General features: G+C 41.3%; 2 protein-coding genes across 5 annotated transcripts in view; one reads left to right on the top strand and one right to left on the bottom strand.

Annotated features, from left to right (window-relative positions):
• Nucleotides 1–1,747, bottom strand: part of CAPSL (calcyphosine like) — a 10,891-nt gene extending 9,144 nt beyond the window's left edge. The window contains exon 1 of one of the 2 annotated variants that reach the window (XM_068117445.2): nt 1,611–1,747. In XM_068117445.2, coding sequence (XP_067973546.1) covers nt 1,611–1,747 — 137 coding nt within the window. The remainder of the gene's footprint in view (nt 1–1,610) is intronic. The other variant, XM_068117446.2, reaches the window with a different exon arrangement.
• A 13,590-nt stretch (nt 1,748–15,337) lies between these two features.
• Nucleotides 15,338–26,371, top strand: part of LOC137427740 (actin-binding protein WASF2) — a 61,674-nt gene continuing 50,640 nt past the window's right edge. For all 3 annotated transcript variants that reach the window (XM_068117443.2, XM_068117442.2, XM_068117444.2), the window contains exons 1-3: nt 15,338–15,510; nt 20,193–20,330; nt 22,855–22,989. In XM_068117443.2, coding sequence (XP_067973544.1) covers nt 20,198–20,330; nt 22,855–22,989 — 268 coding nt within the window. In that variant the 5' untranslated portion in view covers nt 15,338–15,510; nt 20,193–20,197. The remainder of the gene's footprint in view (nt 15,511–20,192; nt 20,331–22,854; nt 22,990–26,371) is intronic.

The raw sequence follows: 26,371 nt of genomic DNA, 5'->3' as shown, positions 1-26,371 counted from the left end.
AAAGTATTGACACCCCTTGACTTTTTCACATTTGGTTGTTACAGCCTGAATTACAAATGGATTGAAGTGAGATTTTTTTTTTTGTCACCGATCTATACAAAATACCACATAATGTCAAAGTGGAATTTTTTAGAATCACCTTTGACAGCAATTACAGGTTCGGGTCTTCTTTGGTATGTCTGTTTCAGCTTTGCACTGATACAGACATACCCAAGGGGGAGTTTCTCCCATTCCTCTTGGCAGATTTGCTCAAGCTCTGTCAAGTTGGATGGGGAGCGTCGGTGAACAGAATCTTCAAGTCTTTCCACAGATTCTCAATGGGATTCAAGTCTGGACTTTGGTTCGGTCACTGGAGGACTTTCATGTTCTTGTTTTGAAGCCATTCAAGTGTTGCTTTGGCTGTATGCTTGGGGTCATTGTCCTGTGTGAACATAAATCTTTCACTGCAGTCGAAGGTCTTTTGCAATCTGAAGAAGGTTCTTCTCAAGGATTTGCCTGGATTTTGCTCCATTCATTGTTCCCTATATCCTGACATGTCTCCCAGTTCCTGCCACTGAAAAGCATCTCCATAGCATGATGCTGCCACCACCATGCTTCACGGTAGGTGAGCTGTGTTCTTTTTCTGCCAGACTTCGTGCTTTGCATTCAGGCCAAAGAGTTCGATTTTCGTCTCATCAGCCCACAGAATATTTTGCCCCGTGCTCTCAGGATCCTTCACGTTCCTTTTTGCAAACTCCAGGTATGCTATCATGTGCCTTTTTCTCAGGAGTGGCTTCCGTCTGGCCACTCTCCCATGAAGCCAAGATTTGTGAAGTGCTGGAGAGACTGTTGTCCTTCCAGCAGGTTCTCCCATCTCAGCCAAGGAACTCTGTAGTTCTGTCAGAGTGGTCATTGGGTTCTTGGTCACCTCCCTGACAAAGGTCCTTCTTGCCCGGTTGCTCAGTTTGGTCGAACGGCCTGCTCCAGGAAGTGTCTGGGTAGTTCCATATTCTTTCTATTTCCTAATGATGGAGCTCACTGTGCCCTTGGGAACTTTAAAACTCTAGAAATTGTTTTATACCCTTCCCCAGATCTATGCCTCCTCACAATTCTATCTCAGGGTTCTACGGACAGTTCTTTGGACTTCATGGAAGACTTTCTGCTGTGACATGCACTGCAACTGGGGGACCTTATAATTATCCAATGTCCAATCAATGTAATTGGCCACAGGTGAACTCCGATCAAGCTTTAGAGACATCTCTAGGATGATCAAAGGAATTTGGATGCACCTGAGCTCAATTTGGAGTGTCATAGCAAAGGGGTTGAATGCGTCCGTGGACTCGAGACATTTCAGCTTTTCATTTTTCCTTAATTTGTAATAAAATTCTAAAAAAACAAAACAATCCACTTTGACATTATGCGGTATTGTGTGTAGATCAGTGACAAAAAAAATTCTAAATTCAATCCATTTTAAATTCGAGTTGTAACAACAAAATGTGAAAAGTCAAAGGGTGTGAATACTTACTGAAGGCACGATAGGCCGAGAGTGATAGTATGTTGTAACATGTTATGAGGTGTGTGCCGGTAAGGGGATCGGTTGAGGAAAGTTCCCAAACAGCGTCTCGATCAACCTGCCCAACCCCTTGATCCCAGCGGATCCACGTGTGAGGCAGTGGAGCCGAATGCGCTCGAGCGGCTCTGAGCACGTGGCCAGGCGGCGCCGAGCATCGTTCACCATGTCGTGGTCATGGCGGGCAGTACCAGGCATTGCTGGAGGGGGAAAAAAGGAAATAATAACAATTTGCAAAGATTAAAATCAGCAGTGCGGATCTCACAGGTCCTGGTAAGTCAAGTCTATGTCCTATGAGGTATCCAATCTGTGTTTATCGACACGAAGTCCAAATCCTTAGATGATGAGCTCACATCACTAACAAAACTAGGGTCCACTGGAGACTTACTGTACAATGTGGCCTGAAATTCGTTTTACTCCTCCCCAGTAAAGCGTTCGTTCTTAAACTCTTAATATACAGGTTTTGTTGAACCGCTAGCTTCCTATTGACTTCCGTGTCAGTGAGTCAGTGATGCTGCACAACACAGCGGGGGATGGCGGAGGGGAAGGGAAGGAGGGAGAGGGGCAATTTGGCAGGGGGTAAAGCGACTTTCAGGCCACCCTGCATATTGCTGCAAGTTGTGCAATTTCTGGTTTTTAACCCGAGAAAGGTGTATCCCTGGGGATACCCATCCATACATAATGGGTATACCCAGGGGAGGGTGCATCTATCTGGGGTTAAAATGGTAAACTTAATATACTAGTACACCCGCAGACTCCGGGAGGGGCAGGAAGGGTCATTCCTCTTTGGGGTATATAGATTACAGTCGATCTATGGTCGGGTCTGAAGAACATTGGGTGTGTTCATTTACCAAGTTTCTTGTGAAGAGATCACCAAGTGGTTTAAGCATTTGAGCAAGCACTCCATTCAAAACCCTGAATGAACGGCTGGCTTGGCAAGCGCTAGCTAGCTGCTTGGTAAAGGAGCACACCCCGGGCTTCCTCCCTTTCTGTTTCATATGAAACAGCAGGAGCGAGTTTCAAAAGTTCGCTACGAAAAATGCCATAGCAGCGGCAGAAAGGGCCATGTTATTAACCCAACATTTGTGGGTTATATAGAGTACAGTAGATCTTCGCTCAGTTCTGTAAGTAAACCTTACTTCATAGATGTCGAGATTCCTCCAAATTTCTTCATTTAGTGTTATAAAGAGCATTAGCGAATGTTTAAAAAGCTAAGCATATGTGTTTGTGGTTTATAATATTTTTTACTTCCTGTAGAAGCCGTTGCTCCCACGGAAATGCCATTATAGCCGGCGAAGCCGGTGTTGTGAATGAACGCATACGTATTATGTTGAAAAGCCAGATTTTGCTGGATCCCTTGAGAATTTCGAAGCTTTGACGCACAAAATCGCTCAATGGAGGCCGCCATCTTGCGGATGCGGAAGTATGCATAACAAATTGAAAAAAGTTCAATAGGAGTTTGTTTCCTCTTTTTTCAAAAGTTCAATAGTTTCCAATAGGAGTTTGTCTTTTTTTGATTCACAATCTTATGCACCTCTAATTTGTAATTAAAATACTTTAAGACCAACCTCAGCCCGCACGGGCCTGGTTATCTTCAACGAAAATCGTCACCAAACACCGGAACCAATGAGATTTCGTGCATTTGAAAAAATATTTCAAAAACCAAATCACTCAATGGAGGCCGCCATCTTCCGGATGCGGAAGTATGCATAAAAAAATTGCGAAAACGTTCAACAGGAGTTTGTTTCACCCGTCTTTGTTTGATTCACAATCTTATGCACCTCCAATTTGTAATTAAAATACTTTAAGACCAACCTCGTTCCCCGGGCACACACGGGCCCTGGTTATCTTCAACGAAAATCGTCACCAATTACCGGAACCAATGAGATTCGAGCATTTGAAAAAATATTTCAAAAAAGCTTTTTACCACATTTCGGATGCTGAAAATGGCGTCAAATATTCTAAAATTGACGAAGAATTCTTTTTTAGAAATCTCGCGGCCGTAGGGAATAGTTTTTCACGGCCGGAAATATCCGAAGTCGAGACGGAATTCACCGAATTAATCAAGAAGGAAATTTTATAAATTTTAATCTCATCCAGAATGCAAATGGTGTCATTTTGAACTAGGTACGGTACCTACTACACCTACCTACTACCAACTACCTAACCTACTGGTGCCATAGTGATGGGTAAAATAGTGGCAAGAGGCTTTGGCTTCGCCGGCTCATTGCGGCTTTGCAGTCGGGTACTAGTAGCCGGCGAAGCCGGTGTTGTGAATGAACGCGTACGTATTATGTTGAAAAGCCAGATTTTGCTGGATCCCTTGAGAATTTCGAAGCTTTGACGCACCAAAACGCCCTATGGAGGCCGCCATCTTGCGGATGCGGAAGTATGCATAAAAAATTGCGAAAAAGTTCAATAGGAGTTTGTTTCACCCGTCTTTTTTTGATTCACAATCTTATGCACCTCTAAGTTGTAATTAAAATACTTTAAGACCAACCTCGTTCCCCGGGCCCACATGGTCCCTGGTTATCTTCAACGAAAATCGTCACCAAACACCGGAACCAATGAGATTCGAGCATTTGAAAAAATATTTCAAAAACCAAATTGCTCCATGGAGGCCGCCATCTTCCGGATGCGGAAGTATGCATAAGAAATTGCGAAAAAGTTCAATAGGAGTTTGTTTCACCCGTCTTTTTTTGATTCACAATCTTATGCACCTCTAATTTGTTAATTAAAATACTTTAAGACCAACCTCGTTCCCCGGGCCCGCACGGGCCCTGGTTATTTTCAACGAAAATCGTCACCAAACACCGGAACTAATGAGATTCGACTATTTGAAAAAATATTTCAAAATTACCGCGTTTCGGAGGCTGAAAACGGCGTCAAATATTCTAAAATTGACGAAGAATTATTTTTTAGAAATCTCGTGGCCATAGGGGATAGTTTTTCACGGCCGGAAATATGCGAAGTTGAGACGGAATTCACCGAATTAATCAAGAAGTAAATTTTATAAATTTTAATCTCATCCAGAATGCAAATGGTGTCATTTTGAACAAGGTACGGTACCTACTACACCAACATACTACCAACTACCTAACCTACTGTACTGATGCCATAGTGATGGGTAAAATCGTGGCAAGAGGCTTTGGCTTCGCCAGCTCATTGCGGCTTTGCAGTCGGGTACTAGTAACTATAAGCTATTTATACACGGTATCACTGCAGGAAAAATGTTTTGGGGGAAGTGGGACATTATTAGTATTAATATTGTTTTGTAATAACATTAACAATATGCGATTATCATTAATTTTGTTATTAAAAGCGTCTTTGGAAAAACGGCATGATAAATCTTCTTTGGACAAACGCCACGATAAAGCTAATTTAACATTTATATACACCTCAATGTGCAACCCCATTGACGGCAATGGTGGGCAAACTCTCTAGGGGAGGAGAAAGCCCCCTTGGGGAGGGGGGAGGGGGGGTGTGGGGCAAATGAATGCACTACAACCTTCATTGTGTAACCCTTCGTCATCCTGTCAAGTTTGGTTGAGATTGGATAAGTAACGACAGAATGTATTGGCGTCAAAAAATCATCAGACAGGCAGACACAAATGGCGTATTTTAGTATGATGTCACATAGTCTGCCAGGCCCCATTATGAAGACAGATATAACAAGCATTCTGAGTATTGCGCTGCAATACATGTCCCCTACCAAAGTTCAAAGTACCATAACTTTGTCAAAAATGATCGAATATGCAAATTTATGCACGGTTGATGCTGGTTTTCAAACTTGATCTGAGGTATGCTGAGACACATGTGTGTCATGCCTCGCCTCATTGATAAGCCCGCAAGGTCGCTCCGTGGAGCGGCCTGCACATATTGCACTGTGTGAATTATATAAATTATTACCAGCTCACGGTCTGACGTACTAGCGATTCAAGAGATATCCTTTTTTGTTATGGCACATTGGAGAAGCCAATGCGAGGTTTCTTCTTCCTCAGCTGGTCACAACTCTGTCAAATGCGATCGAGTTTAAAAAGTCAGAATTTGACCAAATCTGTTTTATTTGTTTGTTAATATACCTCAGGTATTGACAAATCTTAAATTAGAATTTTATTTGAGGTTAAAATGACCGCGACAGGTCGTGTCCAACGACGCTTTCAGTCTGTACATGTGATAAATAATTAAATCCGCACACCTGACACCTCTTCTTCTTCACACAATAACAACTTCTAGCTTCCAGACCGTACATCCAATCATCTTTAAATTTTGCACACTTGTTACTCTTCATGACTTCTACTGCAGTATGAAGTTTCACGTCGATCAATAAAGCGATTCAAGAGATATCCATTTTTAAAATATTTTCGTTTAATTAACGATATCTGCCAAACCACGTGAGCTATCGCAAATTCCAAAAGGACATTTTAGTAGACTGACATGCGGAACAGATCTGTGACGTTTCCCCTCGATTGGATCAAAAATGAGGGAGGGGGACTCGGTTTTAAAGGTTCATGCTTAAAAACGTCATAACTCTGAAACCATGTGATGCATGACGTCATGCTCGCTGACTTATTTGTTCGTCATGGGTATGCGATTCTGCCTGCAAAGTTTGGCCTCGATCTGTTCAGCCGTTGCAGAGAAAAAGGGGTTTTAGAAAAACAATATGGTGCCCGAACCACGTGACCTGTGACGTCATAATTACCATTAAAATATTCTACAGACCGAGTCCCTCCTATGGTGAAAATTTGATCTCAATCGGTCCTATTATTGCAGAGAAAATGGTTTTTAAAGGAAATTAAAACTTAAAATGGCACTGAGTTAAGGAACATCAGAATTATCAGAATTCCCAAAGTTCAAAGTGCCATAACTTTGTCAAAAATGATGGAAACGTCGTGAAGTTCGAACTTGATCTGTAACATATCATGAGGAAACGAGGTGCCAAGTTTGAAATCATTAGCTTTAAGCGTTTAGAAAAAAAGTCCGGAAAACTGTTCTTTGCGTGACGGACTGACGGACTGACGGACTGACGGACTGACGGACGGACAGACGGAGGGACGGCCTGCAAACCTATCGTCCCCTCCGGTGTACACCGGTAGGGGACTAATAAGTATCACAGATATGTATAACACCCCACAAGAAAAAGTACTTTGATAGATTCCCGCATTAGAAACCGATACAGCAAGTACTAAAGAAATATGGAACAGTAATTTCAGATTGGCCTGTATAACAATGCTCAATGAAATATATAATATGAGCACTTGTAGCTCATGAAGCTTGGGATTGCAGATTCAAATCTTATGCAAAGTCAGCTCCTGTCCTAGTAATTAATGAATAAGCACATTGAATCCCTCTTGACGTCCCTGTTCTCCATTCGATAGATGTTCAAGATTCTTCATGATTCACGTTCACGCACTTTAACATCCATGACCCTTGGCTCACTGGTGCTGCAGAAGCTGTTTCTTGGCAACGGTTATACTGGGAGGTTTGCCATTGCCTTCCCAGTAGCAGTCAGAGGAGGAATTTCATGGTGCTGTGAATTGCTCGCCTACTCTTCGCGAAGGACACCGTGGGCCATGGCACATACTATATGTTATTAGTCCCCTACCGGTGTACACCGAAGGGGACTCTAGGTTTGCACGCCGTCCTTCAGTCCGTCAGTCCGTCAGTCTGTCAGTCTGTCAGTCTGTCAGTCCATCACGCAAAGAACAGTTTTCCGGACCTTTTTTCTAAACGCTTAACGCTAATGATTTCAAACTTGGCACATGGTTTCCTCATGATAAGTTACAGATCAAGTTCGAACTCCACGACGTTTCGATCATTTTTGACAAAGTTATGGCACTTTGAACTTTGGGAATTCTGATAATTCTGATGATCCTTAACTCAGTGCCATTTTAAGTTTTAATTTCCTTTAAAAACCAATTTCTCTGCAATAATAGGACCGATTGAGATCAAATTTTCACCGTAGGAGGGACTCCATCTATAGAATATTTTAATGGTAATTGTGACGTCACAGGTCACGTGGTTCGGCCGCCATATTGTTTTTCGTGAAAACACGAAAACCCCTTTTTCTCTGCAACGGCTGAACAGATCGAGGCCAAACTTTGCAGGCAAAATCGCATACCCATGACGAACAAAAAAGTCAGCGAGCATGACGTCATGCGTCACAAGGTTTCAGAGTTATGACGTTTTTAAGCATTAACTTTTAAAACCGAGCCGCTCCCTCATTTTTGATCCAATCGAGGGGAAACTTCACAGATCTGTTCAGGATGTCAATCTACTAAAATGTCCTTTTGGAATTTGCGATAGGGCACGTGGTTTGGCAGATACCGTTAATTAAACGAAAAAAAAATGGAAAAAAATGGATATCTCTTGTTTATTCTAGAGTTCTCCTCAAGCCGCACCGCGCGCCCTCAGCCTCGTCTTGCGAACGTCAAAAGCGCGACACAGCGCACGCTTTCCGGAGGGCAGAGCCAAGCCGAGCAACATATATATACACTCGATCATTGATCGTGAACCGGAAAATATAATAAATTACTCATATTTAGTGACTCGAAAGGTTCTTTATCAACAACTTATTTTGTCGTGCTTCCCCAACAGTTTTCCAGACGACAGACTGCCGGTAGGGGACATGTATTGCAGCGCAATACTCCGAATGCTTGTTATTGTAGATATTTGCATTGAATATGGTATACGATGGACTATGGAGTATATATTTATCACCAAATGTAACGATAATAAAATAGGACCAATGGTGCTCACCTGGTAGAATATACAGTATACGACACTGACTAAAGGTATTTTAAACCAATTTCAATGGTTGCTGGAAGACAGAGCAGCATGTAAAATCATACTAACATATTCATAAGACTTCAAACAAACAAACAAAAAAAATACCTATTTTAGGGGGCAACCCCGCAGTACACCCTTCAGGACTCGATTTTTTTTTAATGCCGTGAACAAACTTTAGTACATCACAGGTGATGAGGGTTGTGGTCAAGTTTCATCGGAATTGCTTGTGTAGCTTCTGAGAAGAAAGCAAATTCCTATTTTGGGGGCAACCCCCCATTAGACTCCCTCAGGACTCGATTTTTTTTTAATACCGTGAACAAACTTTGGTACATCATGGGGGTTGAAGGTTGTGAAGTTTCATCGAAATTGTATGTGCAGTTTCAGAAAAGAAAGCAAATTCCTATTTGGGGGTCAAACCTGGATCCACTTTGAACCCTGGTAAACCCCCTTAGACCCCGATTGTTTTTGTAATGCCGTGAACAAACTTTAATCAGAACACAACGAATATAATTTGTGCCAAATTTGGTCACAATCCCATCAGCGGTTTCGGAGAAGATGTTGGAAGTGTTTACGGATGGACTGACAGACGGACTGACTGACTCATTGACTGATGGACAGATTGACGGACGGACTGACTGACTGATGGACTGATGGCTGACTGACTGACGGCTGACTGACTGACTGACTGACGGACTGACGTCTGTCTGACGGACTGATGGACTGACGGCTGACTGACGGCTGACTGATGGACTGATGGACTGCTGGCTGACTGACTGACGGCTGACTGACTGACGGCTGACTGACGGACTGACGGCTGACTGATGGACTGACGGATTGATGGCTGACTGATGGCTGACTGACGGACTGACGGACTGACGGCTGACTGACGGACTGATGGCTGACTGATGGACTGATGGCTGACTGACGGACTGATGGACTGATGGCTGACTGACGGACTGATGGACTGACAGCTGATGGCTGACTGACGGACTGACAGCTGACTGACGGCTGACTGACGGCTGACTGATGGCTGACTGACGGACTGACGGCTGACTGATGGACTGACGGCTGGGCGACTGACTGATGGACTGACGGCTGACTGATGGACTGATGGCTGACTGATGGACTAATGGCTGACTGACGGACTGATGGACTGATGGCTGATTGACGGAATGATGGACTGACAGCTGATGGCTGACTGACGGACTGACAGCTGACTGACGGCTGACTGACGGGCTGATGGCTGACTGACGGACTGATGGACTGATGGACTGCTGACGGACTGACGGCTGGATGACTGACTGACGGACTGACAGCTGACTGATGGACTGATGGCTGACTGAGGAGCTGATGGCTGACTGACGGACTGATGGCTGACTGATGGACTGATGGCTGACTGGCAGACTGATGGACTGATGGATGGACAGACTGACGGACTGACAGCTGCCTGACGGACTGACGGCTGACTGACGGGCTGATGGCTGACTGATGGACTGATGGCTGACTGACGGACTGACAGCTGGATGACTGACTGATGGACTGACAGGCTGACTGATGGACTGATGGCTGACTGACGGACTGATGGACTGACAGCTGATGGCTGACTGACGGCTGACTGACGGACTGACGGCTGACTGAGGGGCTGATGGCTGACTGATGGACTGATGGACTGATGGCTGACTGACGGACTATCAGCTGGATGCCTGACTGATGGACTGACGGCTGACTGATGGACTGACGGACTGATGGCTGACTAACGGACTGACGGCTGACTGATGGACTGATGGCTGACTGACGGACTGACGGCTGACTGACGGACTGACGGCTGACCGAGGGACTGATGGCTGACTGATGGACTGATGGACTGACGGCTGACTGACGGACTGATGGCTGACTGACGGACTGATGGCTGACTGACAGACTGACGGACTGATGGACTGACAGACTGACGGCTGACTGATGGACTGATGGCTGACTGATGGACTGATGGACTGACGGCTGACTAACGGACTGATGGACTGACGGCTGACTGACGGACTGAATGACTGACTGCTGAATGACTGACTGACGGCTGACTGACGGACTGATGGCTGACTGACGGACTGCCGGCTGACTGATGGACTGACGGACTGATGGCTGACACAGATGGACGGATGGATGGATGATGTGCCATTGCATAAGCTCCCCTGAATTTCGTTCCAGGTGAACTAAAAATAAGGGCAATACCTCCAGGTGCTCACCTGGTAGAATAAAGCAGTATATTACATAGACTAAAGGTATTTCAAACAGTACCATGGTATTTTAAACCAATTTCAATAGTTGCTAGGAGACAGAGCAGCATGTACAATCATACTAACATAAGCCTGAGCATAAGACTTCAGTTGTTCTTAAATGTGAGATTTCCAGTCGACCCTTACAAACCCAGATTGAGTCTTAAACAAAAAACAAACAAAACAACAACAACAACAACAAAAGCCTATTTTCGGGGAAGGTTGGGGTCAAGTTTTATCAAAATAATGCGTGTAGTTTCAGAGGAAAAAAGCAAATTCCTATTTTGGGGGGTCAAACCTGGATCCACTTTGACCCCCGGTTAACCCCCTTCGGCTTTGATTTTTTTTAAATGCTGTGAACAAACTTTAGTCACAACATAACAAATATAATTTGAGCCAAGTTTGGTCACAATCCCTTCAGCGGTTTTGGAGAAGACGTTGCAAGTGTTTACGGACTGATGGACGGACGACGCGCCATCGCATAAGCTCCCGGAACTACATTCCAGGTGAGCTAAAAACGATTACAGCATATATATATACTGTATATATATATATATATATATATATATATATATATATATATATATATATATATATATATATATATATATATATATATATACATATATATATAATTATATATCCTTTACTTTACTGTGAGATTTTCCCTAGTAAGCAGTAAGCACGATTTTCTCCAGTAGATATTATGGTTATACCCCAGTACATAGGTATTATATATAGTACTGTTTTTCTTATGGGTTTGTACCAGCAACACATCACGCCCTTATATAATACATCAAAAGGATCTCTTCGCAAATTGAGCCAAGATTATTAGATATTTCATAAAAGCACAATGTTCGTCGAACATACCTCACTCGGACAGGTGGAGATGTGTGCAGAAGTAGGTACAAAGAGACAGAGAATCTGGAGTGAGGATGGACGTTTACCTCCCAGATTGTGACAACTTTTAAAAGAGATTTGGCGGCGTCTCGGCCTAGCAGACCCTTAAGTTATAAACAAACATATCCCCTGGTTTTGTTCCTGAAATATAGCCACGCGACCCTCAGAAGAGCAATGTGTCCCGTGGTTATTGTGCCAAGGTAACTATAGCGACGTATGCACCTGAGGGCCCATTAAGGCAAGCCTGGGCACAGAATACCCAATGTGAACCTGCATCAGATGTGAAACCATCACCCCTTTTATGTTGGTAAACTTGGCTCATTTATTTTTTGTGGATGGTACATGGAGGAAGGCAGTAGCACAACACCCAAGAGACAGATAAATGGATGGCTAGGCGATGGATATAGGGTGGCTGGTAATAGGTCCACCTCATTTTGACAATTGGCACAAGCTTTTTAAAACTTGATTTCCTGGAATAAACTTCTCACATTAGTCTGCTGTTTAATAGATGTACGGCACGTACTTGTAAACGACAACTTCGGGAGGCTTCCCATGTCGTCTTAATGCAGTCTCCTAGCAACCAAGTGGAACATCTATTCGAGCATCATGTGGGTGAACGAGTGGTAGAAAACAAATGGTACTTTGGTTGATAAACTGCAATGGTAGAACATATATTGAGCAAACAGAATTTATATAAACGTTTAAGAGATTTTTAAAGTTTCATTTAAATCCCCTTCAGCTGTTTTTACCTGACATGACCTTGATCTGACCTTTGACCTTTGATGCCGAAATCTAATCAGTTCATCTTTGCATCATAATATATACTTATACCAAGTTTGGTTAAAATCCCATCACTGGTTCACTGTGGTAACAGAATTTCGTGAGTTGATGTGTTGTTATGATTTACACCAATCATAATACAAACATTTCTATTGTACCTTCCGGGTGTTGCAGAGACCTGAAATTTGGCGTGCCGACGGATATCGAAACCGGCACACCGGGAAGAATCACAGAACCATCGGAAAGCATCAGACATATTGAAAATTCACGTAGAAAACTGTAAACGCATCTGTAAAAAAAAGAAACCTCAATCGAGATCTAGCATTGGAAAATTGCAATTTCTATAACTGTAAATGATGAAATAAACATGACAATAACTTCCGTAAATGAAAAAAAAGACAAAGCGTCTGCGAATGAAAATTTATGTAAAAAAAAAGGAAAGGTGTCTGTAAAAAACAAAAACTTCAATCGATATCTAGCATTTGAAAATTGTAATTTCTATAACTGTAAACTGTGAAATAAACATGACAATAACATCCGTAAAAGAAAAAAAAGACAAAGAGTCGGTGAATGAAAAGTTACATTACAAAAACCGTAAAGGCAGTTTTAAAATTTACGTATTAAAAAAACATCAATCGATAACTTGCATTTGAAAATTGATAAAACCGTAAAGGCATCTGTAAAAAAACAAAAAAAACCTCAATCGATATCTAACATTTGAAAATTGTAATTTCTATAACTGTAAACTGTGAGATCAAAACCTCCTTGAAAATTTACGTTTAAAAAACCGTAAAGGGTTTAAAAAAAAAACCTCAATTGATATCTAGTATTTTAAAATTACAATTTATATAACTGTAAAATGTGAAATAAACATATAATAACGTCTGTAAATGAAAAAAAGAAAAAGTGTCCGTAAATGAAAATGTACGTTAATAAAACTGTAAAGGCGTCTGTAAAAAAAAACAAAAAAAAACCTCAATCGATATCTAACATTTGAAAATTGTAATTTCTATAATTGTAAACTGTGAGATAAAAACCTCCATGAAAATCTACGTTCAAAAAACCATAAAGGCGTCCATAAAAAAAACCCCTCAATCGATACCCAGCATTTGAAAATTGTAATTTCTATAATTGTAAACTGTGAGATAAAAACCTCCATGAAAATTTACGTTAAAAAACCATAAAAGCTTCCATAAAAAAAACTCTATTGATATCTTGCATTTGAAAATTGTAATTTCTATAAACTGTAAACTGTGAGATAAAATCCTCCATGAAAATTATGGAAAAACTGCAAACGCATCCATGAAAAAAAAACCTCAATCGATACCGAGCATTTGAAAATTGTAATTTCTATAACTGCAAACTGTGAGATAAAAACCTCCATGAAAATTATGGAAAAACTGCAAACGCATCCACGAAAAAAAAAACCTCAATCGATACCTAGCATTTGAAAATTGTAATTTCTATAACTGTAAACTGTGAGATAAAAACGTCCATGAAAATTATGGAAAAACTGCAAACGCATCCATGAAAAAAACAACCTCAATCGATACGTAGCATTTGAAAATTGTAATTTATATAACTGTAAACTGTGAGATAAAATCCTCCATGAAAATTATGGAAAAACTGCAAACGCATCCATGAAAAAAACAACCTCAATCGATACCTAGCATTTGAAAATTGTAATTTATATAACTGTAAACTGTGAGATAAAATCCTCCATGAAAATTATGGAAAAACTGCAAACGCATCCATGAAAAAAACAACCTCAATCGATACCTAGCATTTGAAAATAGTAATTTCTATAACTGCAAACTGTGAGATAAAATCCTCCATGAAAATTATGGAAAAACTGCAAACGCATCCATGAAAAAAACAACCTCAATCGATACCTAGCATTTGAAAATTGTAATTTATATAACTGTAAACTGTGAGATAAAATCCTCCATGAAAATTATGGAAAAACTGCAAACGCATCCATGAAAAAAACAACCTCAATCGATACCGAGCATTTGAAAATTGTAATTTATATAACTGTAAACTGTGAGATAAAAACCTCCATGAAAATTGTGGAAAAACTGCAAACGCATCCATGAAAAAAACAACCTCAATCTATACCTAGCATTTGAAAATTGTAATTTATATAACTGCAAACTGTGAGATAAAATCCTCCATGAAAATTATGGAAAAACTGCAAACGCATCCATGAAAAAAACAACCTCAATCGAAACCGAGCATTTGAAAATATTGTAATTTATATAACTGTAAACTGTGAGATAAAAACCTCCATGAAATTTACGTAAAAGCCATAAACGTATCCGTGAAAAAAAACAAACCTTGATCGATATCTAGCATTTGAAAATTGTAATTTCTACAACTGTAAACTGTGAAATAAAAATCTCAATGAACATTTATGTAAAAACGGTAAACACGTCCGTAACATAAATAAATAAGCTAAATTGATATCTAGCAGCAGGTCAGTGGTGCTTGCCTACAATCATAAAGCTTCTATTTATTATGTACCAACGTGCAAAGCACGGTTTGTTATTGCTTGATCATTCATACACTACTCGTGTGTATGTATATATATATATATATATATATATATATATATATATATATATATATATATATATATATATATGTATATATATATATATGTATATATATGTATATATATATATATATATATATATATATATATATATATATATATATATATACATATATATACATATACATATACATATATATATATATATATATATATATATATATATATATATATATATATATATATGCTTTAACCTAGCACTTAGTGGCTTGCACACTTCTTTACCGTCAGTAATATTAACTTGTACGGTGTATGCTGACCATGGCGACGTAGTTAGGGTGTGAGTTGAGGTCAAATAATTTCACCGTCTGTCCTATTTCCTCCGATATGGAAGGGTTACTTTGTGTACATACACGGCTCTTTCCTACAACGTCATTAGTCTTGAAATATTTCTGCAGAGTGTTGTTTTTCTTGAATGATATTTTCTTTCCAGGAAGGAAGAACGTATGCAAACGAAAGGGCCAAATGGCTTTTTATGCCGCCCCTTGCTATTCCTTTTGAGAGGCCGGTAGAGGGCGGTACGAACGTGCCCACTCGAAGTGTCAAAGCGGAAGAGAAGGGGCGCTGTTGCGAGTCCGCCAAAGAGTGGAAACAGTGACAAGTGCCAGGTATGGAGCGGTTCGTCAAATGTTTCTTATTTCTATCGATATCTTTTCGTCCGTCGTATTGCTTGGACGCTCGTCGTTCTGAGCCTTGTCCGCTCGTCTTTCTGAGCCTTGTCCGCAAGCAGGAATGAGTGGAATTCCACAGGTTCGACTATCACGGCCACACCCGTTCCACCAAACTCACCACGACTTGCACTCAAGTCCTCTCGCGTTCAACCACTGCGCCTCGCAATACACCACCGGCATGCTGTGTGTTTACCACAGTGTCGAGTTCGATTTATTTAACTCTTACCTCACGCATGTGGTATTTATATTATTTTGGAAGTGAAACTGCGTCTGTGTATGTACCTTATCCAATTTTATTTTCTAATCATAGTTCTTATACACCGCCTAAAGACCGAAAACGAACAAATGACCTCAATATCCAAACAAGAAGACGTCATGCGGAGCACGATACTTGCAAAATCCGCCCCCCCCCCCCCAAAGTTTTCCATTGATACAGCAAATTGTCCATTTCATGAAGATTAAAATTTACAATCTTGATCAAAGCTCGGGTCGACAGGATGAAAAGTGACGATTTTTCAGATGAAAAATGATGATTTTGGAAGGTTGACCTTGAGTTGACCTTTGACCTCAAAAATAGTTAGTTTCCCTATTTAGAGACTCAATGTGCAAATGCTGTTCAGTTTTCAAGTCAATCGGATGAAAATTTAGGATATCAAAAATTTGGCCTATGTTGACCTTTTGCCCTATGTTGACCTCAAAAATAGATGGTGGTTGAATTCAGTGACCATATATATAAATCCTCTTAGAAGTTCAAGTCAATCAAATGAAAATTGGTGATTTTAGAAATTTGGCCTATGTTGACCTTTTGGCCTATGTTGACCTCAAATATACTTGGTGGTTGAATTCAGTGACCAGATATGCAAGTCCTCTTCAAATTTCAAGTCAATTGGATGAAAATTGAGGATTTTAGAAATTTGGCCAATGTTGACCTTTTGGCCTATGTTGACCTCAAATATACTTGTGGTTGAATTCAGTGACCAGATATGCAAGTCCTCTTCAAATTTCAAGTCAATTGGATGAAAATTGAGGATTTTAGAAATTTGGCCTATGTAGACCTTTTGGCCTATTTTGACCTTTTGGCCTATGTTCACCTAAAATATAATTTGTGGTTGAATTCAGTGACCAGATATGCAAGTCCTCTTCAAATTTCAAGTCAATTGGATGAAAATTGAGGATTTTAGAAATTTCGCCTATGTTGACTATTTGGCCTATGTTGACCTCAAAAATACTTGGTCGTTCAATTCATTGACCAGATATGCAAGTCCTCTTCAAATTTCAAGTCAATCGGATGAAAATTGAGGATTTGAGAAATTTGGCCTATTGACCTTTTGGCCTATGTTGACCTCAAAAATACTTGGTGGTTGAATTTAGTGACCAGATATGCAAGTCCTCTTCAAATTTCAAGTCAATCGGATGAAAATTGAGGATTTTAGAAATTTAGCAAAGTTGGTGACCTTTGGCCTATGTTGACCTTTTGACCTATTGACCCCAAAAACAATAGGCTTCTTGCTTTTGACCAAATCTACCATTTGGTGAAGTTTCGTGAAGATCGGTTGAAAATTGTGACCTGTCGGCCGGTGACAGACAGACAGAACCACAAACACAACCGACCAATATATGTACTTGAAAAATCTTCGATTTTGCAAGTAATAAATATTATAGTACGGAACCGCTATACTTTCATGATGTATTTCTTATATGTGCTGCATTGGAGAGAGGAAGGAAGTGGTCGAGATTCAGGAAGGTTGGGATAAACGTGGGGAAGTCGAAAAAGAAGCTGTGGAATGAAGATGGGGGCGTTAACGTTGTCGTGAAATGGGCGGGGAATGCGGCGTTTATGAGTGGGGTATAAGCAAAGCGGAAGGGGGTGTGGCAACTAAAATGAGGGGCGGGGCTTGCTCTTATTTTAACCGATATGGACCAAATTTGGCACAATGGATCAGGACAGGGTGGTCTCGTGGGGTTGTACTTCCTCTCCGGATGCGCCCCTTATAATGAGGGTACATGGGGGGGGGGGGGGGGGCGGGTTGTGCCGCAAATATTGGTATTTCATTCAAAAATCTGAGAAACCGTCAGACAGCTGGAGACCAAACTCACCACGATGCATCAGGACAATGCCCTAACCTTAGGTTGTGCTCATGGCCATATCTTCCCCAGAAAGGGGGCCATGGGCCCCCCTCCCAGAATCCCTCATTTTCACTAAAACATCTACCTGAGTGACATGGACCATATTTGGTACAAAGAATCAGGACAGTAAGGTCTGATGGGGCTGTGCTCTCCATCCAGACCCACCCATTTAAAGGGGTTAAAAGGAGGGGTTTGCCCTAAAAGGGGGTTTTCGCCTCAAATTTAGGTGATTTATTTGAAAATCTCAGAAACCGTGTGGAAATAACCCTCAATTCCCCACAGGGCTATATTTTTAAAAATTTGCCAGCCTGGAAAAACCATTCAACCATACCTTGTTACCCTCTCCGAGGTAAGTGTTAAGATACAGATCTCATGCTTCAGTACAATTTTGTTGCATGCTCTGGAGCACATGCCCGACACTCTTCAGGTGGTGCGGTGCACCACGTGAAGGAGTCGTGATATCTCATTGCCACTTTCCATTGACCTACCCAGCATATCACCCAAAAATTAGAGCGGCGCACGGTGGGGCGCATACATCTGCCAGGATGAACAGTTTACATTTTGTATCCCACTGATAGGCCAGATCTGGATCCGTTCCTGAACCAAAATCGAATCTGCTTGTTCTTGGCACCGAACCAACTCATCCACCTAGATTTGTCATAAATCGTTCATAACTGTTTGAAACATTATGCTATGTATTAACGTTTTAGGCCCCCATCTCTCTACTCCATGGTGAAGAATCACTTAAAAAATAAAATAATAATCTGATCTGGATCCGGATCTTCATGGAAACCCAATCGTTTCGTACTTGTGACGCACGCAATCTCTCTCCACCAAATTTCTTCCAAATCTTGTTCACGGACAGAGAAACAGATAGACATACAGACAGGGGTGAAAACATAACCTCCGTCCACCTTCAGTGGTGGAGTTAATTAACATGGACAATACTATTAAATAGATAATATTTATCGAATAATCAAATTGGTCCCAAAATTAGTTTAATAAATACATTATGAGTTACCATTGATTATTGTGTCTAATGGTCCCCAATGTCAGTTCGTTGCCTTTTTTTGTCATCCCTCCGTCACCTCATTCTTATTTGAGCCCTGCCCTTGTATAGAAAAGCAATGTGCAAGCGGATGATGTCCTCCTGTTATATGACGTCATATTCTCACTGAAAATGTAGATGAGAAGAATAAAAACGACGATTGCCTTCCATATGGAATTTACCTTTGTTCACTCTCATATTTAGGTTTTAAAATGATCTAATGGTCATGAACAAGCTTGTACATGTATACCACATGCAGGACAAGGGTATTACGAGATAGCGGTGTACTATTATTTGAATTAGGACATGAAGAGTCGATTTAGCATGAGAACCTTATATTGTCGGCTAGACGTACGTCATTGAAGGAATTTGTAGTTTGTTTAGTGTGTCAACGATAACTCACATACTCTTCGTGAAGGACATCATGGAATCTTAGAACGTTCACCGATGACCATTACCCATTAGCCATAACCGCAATTTTTACCACGCACGAGCAATGCGAAAAGCGGGTTTGAGCAATTGGTTCACATTGTCTGTCTGTCTATCTACAATTGTCAGTTTATGATCGAGGAAGAACTTAATTTCAATTGAATGTTGTATTTCGAACACTAATCGGAAAACGAACCTGTAGTTTAGTAGTACTTTTGGCTCTGAATTTGTCTCGACCATGCTTGCCCATAGCGGAGTGGGCTAAAAAAATGTTTTACTCTTTCTTCCTGTCTGGTAGTCAAATAGAATTGAAAATCATTCCAAACAGGAAGCTTATTGGTTTTAGGGACGTCATAAAGGACACAAACAGCAGCACGAATAACTCAAGTAACATGTTAAATAAGGTGGTGTAAAAGATGCTGCAGCAACGGCGGTGAACTTCTTGATTTATTTTTAACGACTTTTAAAATCCTTATTTTATTTCAATGGACACAAATGATATTTATATGCTTGTTCAAGTATTATATGTTCAAACATATAATATATTTTATTATATGCTTGAACACAGGACACAAATCGCGTTTTTAGCACTTTTTTTTTTTAGCAACTCTTCCGTTCATAAACACTTGGACAAAATATTATGACACTTTGCATCATCTCGACCAATCAAATGTGCCGCTTGCAGACCCCACATACCAATGTCCTTGTTTCTGAAGACTTTCTGAAGTTTGTGTGCTTCCCCTTCTCTCCCCATCTTGTCTTCCGCTCCCTCTTTTTGGGTATTTTGTTTGTCTGGTTGATTTGTTTGTGAAGTAAATGTTAGCTCTTTCACGAGCCTCGATTCAGTATCCCAAAAAAAACAAAAAAAAAACTGCACGGGGTAAGGTGTTCTGTGAACTCCAGTTTTCATTTCTCTGTATATCGTGAGAAGTACCTGATGGTTATCGAGCGTGTTTTCACTTTGCCGGTGGTAATCATTCTTCATGTTTTGCTGTCTGTTCATTCTCCATTTCAGCCGCAATGCCGCTGATCCTGCGGCTCGTGGAGCCAGTTTACCCATGCCGTCGACCAGTTCCACAAGGAATCACTGCCGAGCTGGAGTGCATCATGAACTGTGCTCTGGCTGGAATAATCCGCCAGATTGGCTCGTTGGGTAACGTCGCTTGGCCTTGGTTTTTAAAAAGTTATTATTGGGATGGGAAAACATGATGGTGTTGTCGATGAATATGATCCGATGATAAAATACATGAAGGGAAATATATTTGGGGACATGTCATCAATGGCTGTTGGGTGCACATTGGGTTAAATTATTGATTGTGGACTGATTCGTGTTCAATAAAATCACTCTTCAAATACCTATAGTAAATAAATAAATAAATATAAGTTTAATCGCAAGAGGAAGCCATTAGGCCCATCAAGCCTGTGCAATATCTGTACTTTATCTTTAATAAATGTTGGGTTTTGAGCAAAGAAGCAGCACGTACCATTTTTAAAGTCTTTGGTATGACCACTGGGGTTGGGTTCAAACCACCAACCTCCCAGACTCGGAGCTGATGTTTCAACTGTTACGCCACTAAGTCTGGTTCCCAGCTGTAACACTGACGCTACGTTAACATTGGGCCGACGTAATTTTGTCTGTTGGCCCAACACTTTTATGTGGCTGATGTTGGACTGACTTTGGCAAAGAATCGTTTGACCTACGTCAGAAACCATCTTGTGACTATTCCAAACTTTGCCAGCATTGGGCCAACGTTAGTTTGCCGGGTGGGTTATCAAATGTTTAATTTTAATTTATATTACTCGAGATTTTGATGTTATTTTTATGCATGGTAAACATGGCTGTGGATGGCATCATTTGCCCGGGGGGGTTTGGGGGGGGAGGTGCACCACATCTGTGCTTGTATATGAGGCAGGTTTGATAACTCGATCAAACATGCAGGTAGGGTGTAGAGAAGGTTGAGCTAATGTGGGAAGAAACACTGCGGGTAATATCCAACTGTTATGGTACACTCAAAAGACGTTTGATCACTTGTAATGAGCATAATATACCACGTCGCAAACAATGGGTATGGTAAGAAGGTAGAAGTAGAAACAAGAAAGAGCAATCGTAGATTGCAGACCCTTGCCCGGACATGTTTTAGTTGTTATTAAGGCTTTTGTGTTGAAACAAATATGGCGGCTGAACCATGTGACTCATGACATCATCGTTATTTATTTTCTGCACCAATTTATCCCGAGATGACGCTCAATAAATTTCATATTGATCGGATGAAGTTTTGTATTTGTCAAATTATGACGTCATAATGGAGGCACTTATGATGTCATAATGGAGGCACTTATGACATCATCATTAACATATTTTATTCCCCATGGAGAGTTCTTTACAATGAGCCATATCTCAATCTTTTCTGTGCAACGCTTTCAGAGACATAGAGGTGCGAAGTTTTTCGGTTTTTCCAAGATGGTGCCCATACCACGTGACCTATGACATCATACTTGTTGAAAACAATTCTACAGGAGGATATGGTGAAAATTTCCTGTCAATATGACTAACGGTTGCAGAGAAAATCATATTTATTCTGTGCGGATAAACAGACGGACAAACGGACTCAAATGCAAGACCCTCTCCTGTGGAGAGGGTAAGTTTGTGTAAGACATTACAGTAGAGACATTGGATAACCCTGTTACTGGAAAGTGATCTCAGGTACTGCACTACCGAGATCTGAAAGCGGAACCTGGCGAGATAATTCCTCGTGCGTCCTTGACCACTTTGTGGAATGCCAGGTAAACACCTGCCGGACGGGTTTTGTACATTACACCTCAGGTCGGATAATGTGTCCGGCTAGTCGTAGTCTCTGCACTCGCAACACTTGGCTTGGTGGTTCGAGCTCGGCACGCCGGTAGAGCTCCTCATTTGGTCATCCACGTTGACCAGTGTATGTTGAAGGCCGCTCCGAGCAAATGTGAATGTGTGCCGTCAATCTCCCGCTGAAAGGTCTCGGTCAATGTCCAGGTGTCCGCGTTGCACAGCAGTACCATCTCTCCGATACTTGTACCGAAGTGTCACCATTAATCTCTGCGTCTCTTAGATGGCCACACCACAACTCTTGGTATTTCATCTCGATTTATTTTATGAAACAAATGTGGTTAATAATCGACTTTTATAACCGAGTTTCTCTTTCTTCCACAAATACGATACTGTTCATTCTCCATGATGTTTCAATATATTTTCAATGATTTGTCGTTTTTCCCAGTCCAGTGTGTATTTCTGTGGCAGGCCGTGTCGTGTGGCCATTCGTTCCTAAAATTCAACAGGCTTCATGTTTTGTGAACCAGAAATTTGATTTTGCGCCATCCTCTTTGTTACGTAACTTCCGCCATCTTGATTTTCAGCAGGCATATTAAAGTGGGATCACCTGTTTGTGGGTATTGGTCAGCAACACAATAAGGACGAATTCCCTCAACTAATCTGTTGACACGCATCACTCAGCCATTTTCAAAAACAAAACCCCAGGACAAATATTGACCACGTTTGTCGATCAAATATGCAGGTAAACCAGTATTCCTGTATTAATCTTACCCTTCTTCATCTCACTGAAATTATTCCCCCATTTCCAACTTGTTTGAGCTGTTGGTTCGATGCTATTTTGATCGATTTGAACGTGTGTGCTCACCAGGGCATCACGCGGAAGACCTATTTGCTTCGCTAGCATGCGAGACTGACCGGTTGGCCCAACGAATGACTCGACTTGACCGGCGAGTTGACCTGCTGCAGCCAGAAGTATCTCGCCTCGACCATGCTGTTGAAGAAGGTATGGACCTTGTTGTGTGTTTGTCTATATTGTTTGTGGATCTAATTGCTGTCATTGTTATTACAATAGTATTTGCTGGGGCGACCATGATCACATCGGTCGGGGACATCCATTGCAAAGCAATTCACGCTCTTGTTACTTTTGGTTCTTTTAGCGACCTGCTGGCTTCCTAGGCCATGACAGAAGAATTTAAGAGAGTGTTGCACAACCTGTAGGTGAGACCAGGCTGGGCAGGCAGACTATTCCATCCCTGAAGATTATTACCGGAGCAGTTTGTGTTGTTTTTGGCAGTCCTGTACCCTGCTCAGTTTTAGATGCTTGACCTCCACATCCAAAACACTGATGCCTTCGGTTGGACATTAACTCTACACTTGCTCAAATATTGATTAGATGTATTCTGTCTCGGGTAATCCATGGAAATCTGATTTTGAATTCCAGAGCGTATATGCCTCAAAAATTCCAGGAGTACTGAAAGGAATATATTACTTATATATCTATATATATATCCCCGGTGTTGTAGACCAGGTAGTCCCTGGTGTTGGGCTAGCGGCTAGGGTGCCGGCTTAGGATCCTAGGATCCTGGGTTCGAATCCCGGTCAATCGCTGAATTAACGCCAGGGGGGTTGACTCAGCCTGTCATCCTTCCGAGGTCGGCTAATTGAGTACCAGTTCACTGGTAATTCCCTGCTTGTCGTTAAAGGCGGCAAAAAGGGTTGGCGTCAGGAAGGGCATCCGGCCATAAAACATTGCTTCAAAAAGGGGACCGAAAAACAACAACAACCACAGTTCCCGAAAAAGGCCAACCCCCGCTTGCGGGGAAAAATGGCCTCTAAAGGTGTTTTTTTAAAATTTTATTTATATCTATATATATATCCTGGTGTTGGGCTAGCGGCTAGGGTGCCAGCTTAGGATCCTAGGATCCTGGGTTCGAATCCCGGTCGATCGCTGAATTAACGCCAGGGGGGTTGACTCAGCCTGTCATCCTTCCGAGGTCGGCTAATTGAGTACCAGTTCACTGGTAATTCCCTGTTTGTCGTAAAAGGCGACAAAAAGGGTTGGCGGCAGGAAGGGCATCCGGCCGTAAAACATTGCTTCAAAAAGGGGACCAAAAAAAAACAACAACAACCACGGTCCCCGAAAAAGGCCAACCCCCGCTTAGCGGGGAAAAATGGCCTCTAAAGGTTTTTTTATTTTTTGTTTTTTTAATTTTTATATCTATATATATATCTGTGCAGCGTCTGTCCTGTGTTGTCCAGTGTTGTCACTGAACTACTTTCTCAAACTTTTGTGAAATCGTACCAAACTTCTGGTATGCACTTCTGGTATGCCCGTCGGTATGTCCTAAGGGTATTATTTTTGAAAAATTTTCCAATTTTTTTTTTTTGGGAATTTTTTTTTTTTCAACTTCAATTGTTTATAAAATGTGATATCACGTATATTACAAATACATTTGTGCAACATAACTGTTAGAATTATGATTGGTTTAAACCATGACAAAACGGAAACTCGGGTCCAGTCATTTATCTATATATCTACACATCTGGGCAGTGTCTGTGTTGTCACTTAACGACTCCCTCAAACTTTTGTTTCCGTGGTTGTGAAGTGCTTTTAATAACGTTGTGGTGGTTTTGAATCACGTGGTGGTGAGGTATTTTGAATTATCTGGTGGTGAGGTGTTTGGAATTACTTGGTGGTGAGGTGTTTTGAATTACTTGGTGGTGAGGTGTTTTGAATGACTTGGTGGTGAGGTGTTTTAAATTACTTGGTGGTGAGGTGTTTTAAATTACTTGGTGGTGAGGTGTTTTTATTACGTGTTTTATGGCTGTGAGGTGTTTTGAATTACTTGGTGGTGAGGTGTTTTGAATTACTTGGTGGTGAGGTGTTTTAAATTACTTGGTGGTGAGGTGTTTTTATTACGTGTTTTATGGCTGTGAGGTGTTTTGAATTGCTTGGTGGTGAGGTGTTTTGAATTACATGGTGGTGAGGTGTTTTGAATTACGTGATGGTGAGGTGTTTTAAATTACGTAAGGGTGAGGTGTTTTAAATTACTTGGTGGTGAGGTGTTTTGAATTACGTGGTGGTGAGGTGTAATCATCCCAAATTTCCAGTCTGCACCTACCCCTCCCCTATGTATGTGCTGAGGGGTTCTTTCTTGAAAAAAAAACATTCAACCTAAATCTTCAACCTAAATTGCCCATAAAAATGTAATATCACAAACACAACAAATACAGTTGTGCAAAATAATTGTTTGTATTATGATTGGTGTAAATCATGACAACACAGCAACTCAGGTACAGTCATTTTCCCTCAGCTAAAATATGCCCGTTCCTCAGTAACGAAGCTTGGTGAGGCGAGCGTAGCGAGCCGAGCCAAGCTAGTTATATTATATATATATATACACTCAACCCTCGGCTATCGTGCCTCATTGGTGCCGCTATCGGTGCGCGTTAGCCGAATTCGCGATAGCCGAACTGAAGAACGTATGGTAATAATTCTAATTGGTGCCAGGACCCCCAAGTTGACCACATATTTAACCTATTTTTGCCACTCTTTTACCAAGTGTTTCTAACATATAAAGAAACATTAACATATGAAGAAACATTAAAACAAGAATCACAACATGTAAATAAAAATAAAATGGTAAAAAAGTACTTCGCGATAGCCGAACCATTCGAATTTTACCATTCGCGATAGCCGAACTGAAGAACGTATGGTAATAATTCTAATTGGTGCCAGGACCCCCAAGTTGACCACATATTTAACCTATTTTTGCCACTCTTTTACCAAGTGTTTCTAACATATAAAGAAACATTAACATATGAAGAAACATTAAAACAAGAATCACAACATGTAAATAAAAATAAAATGGTAAAAAAGTACTTTTTTACCATTTTATTTACTTTTTTGGGAACGATGAGGGGCTTAGGTGGTTGGGTAGGTTCCGAGGCTTGGGTGGAGTCTTATTGACCACCCCTACGTGCCTCTAACTCGTCCAGGATTGCGTCAGCTGAAGCACCAGAGAAGCGCTCAACGTCAGAGGGCTCGTCAAAGACAGAGGGCTGTGCCTCGTTGCGATGCCGTAAGCAGGGTCGGCGTCATGGGGGGGCATTCGCGGGCCATGCCCACCCAAATGAGTTATTGTGCCCCCCCCCACACCCACCCGCAGGCCAAGCCTTTGGCGCCAAACTTGCACGTCGGCTATATTTTGTGTGTGTGTGTGTGTGTGTGTGTGTGTGTGTGTGTGTGTGTGTGTGTGTGTGTGTGTGTGTGTGTGTGTGTGTGTGTGTGTGTGTGTGTGTGTGTGTGTGTGTGTGTGTGTGTGTGTGTGTGTGTGTGTGTGTGTGTGTGTGTGTGTGTGTGTGTGTGTGTGTTTGAAAGAGAG

The sequence above is a fragment of the Myxine glutinosa genome, chromosome 5 (assembly GCF_964187855.1).
Source record: "Myxine glutinosa chromosome 5, kmMyxGlut1.1, whole genome shotgun sequence".
Lineage (NCBI taxonomy): Eukaryota > Metazoa > Chordata > Myxini > Myxiniformes > Myxinidae > Myxine > Myxine glutinosa.
The sequence above is the reverse complement of the archived record's forward strand: the minus strand, read 5'-3'. Positions and strand labels throughout refer to the sequence as shown.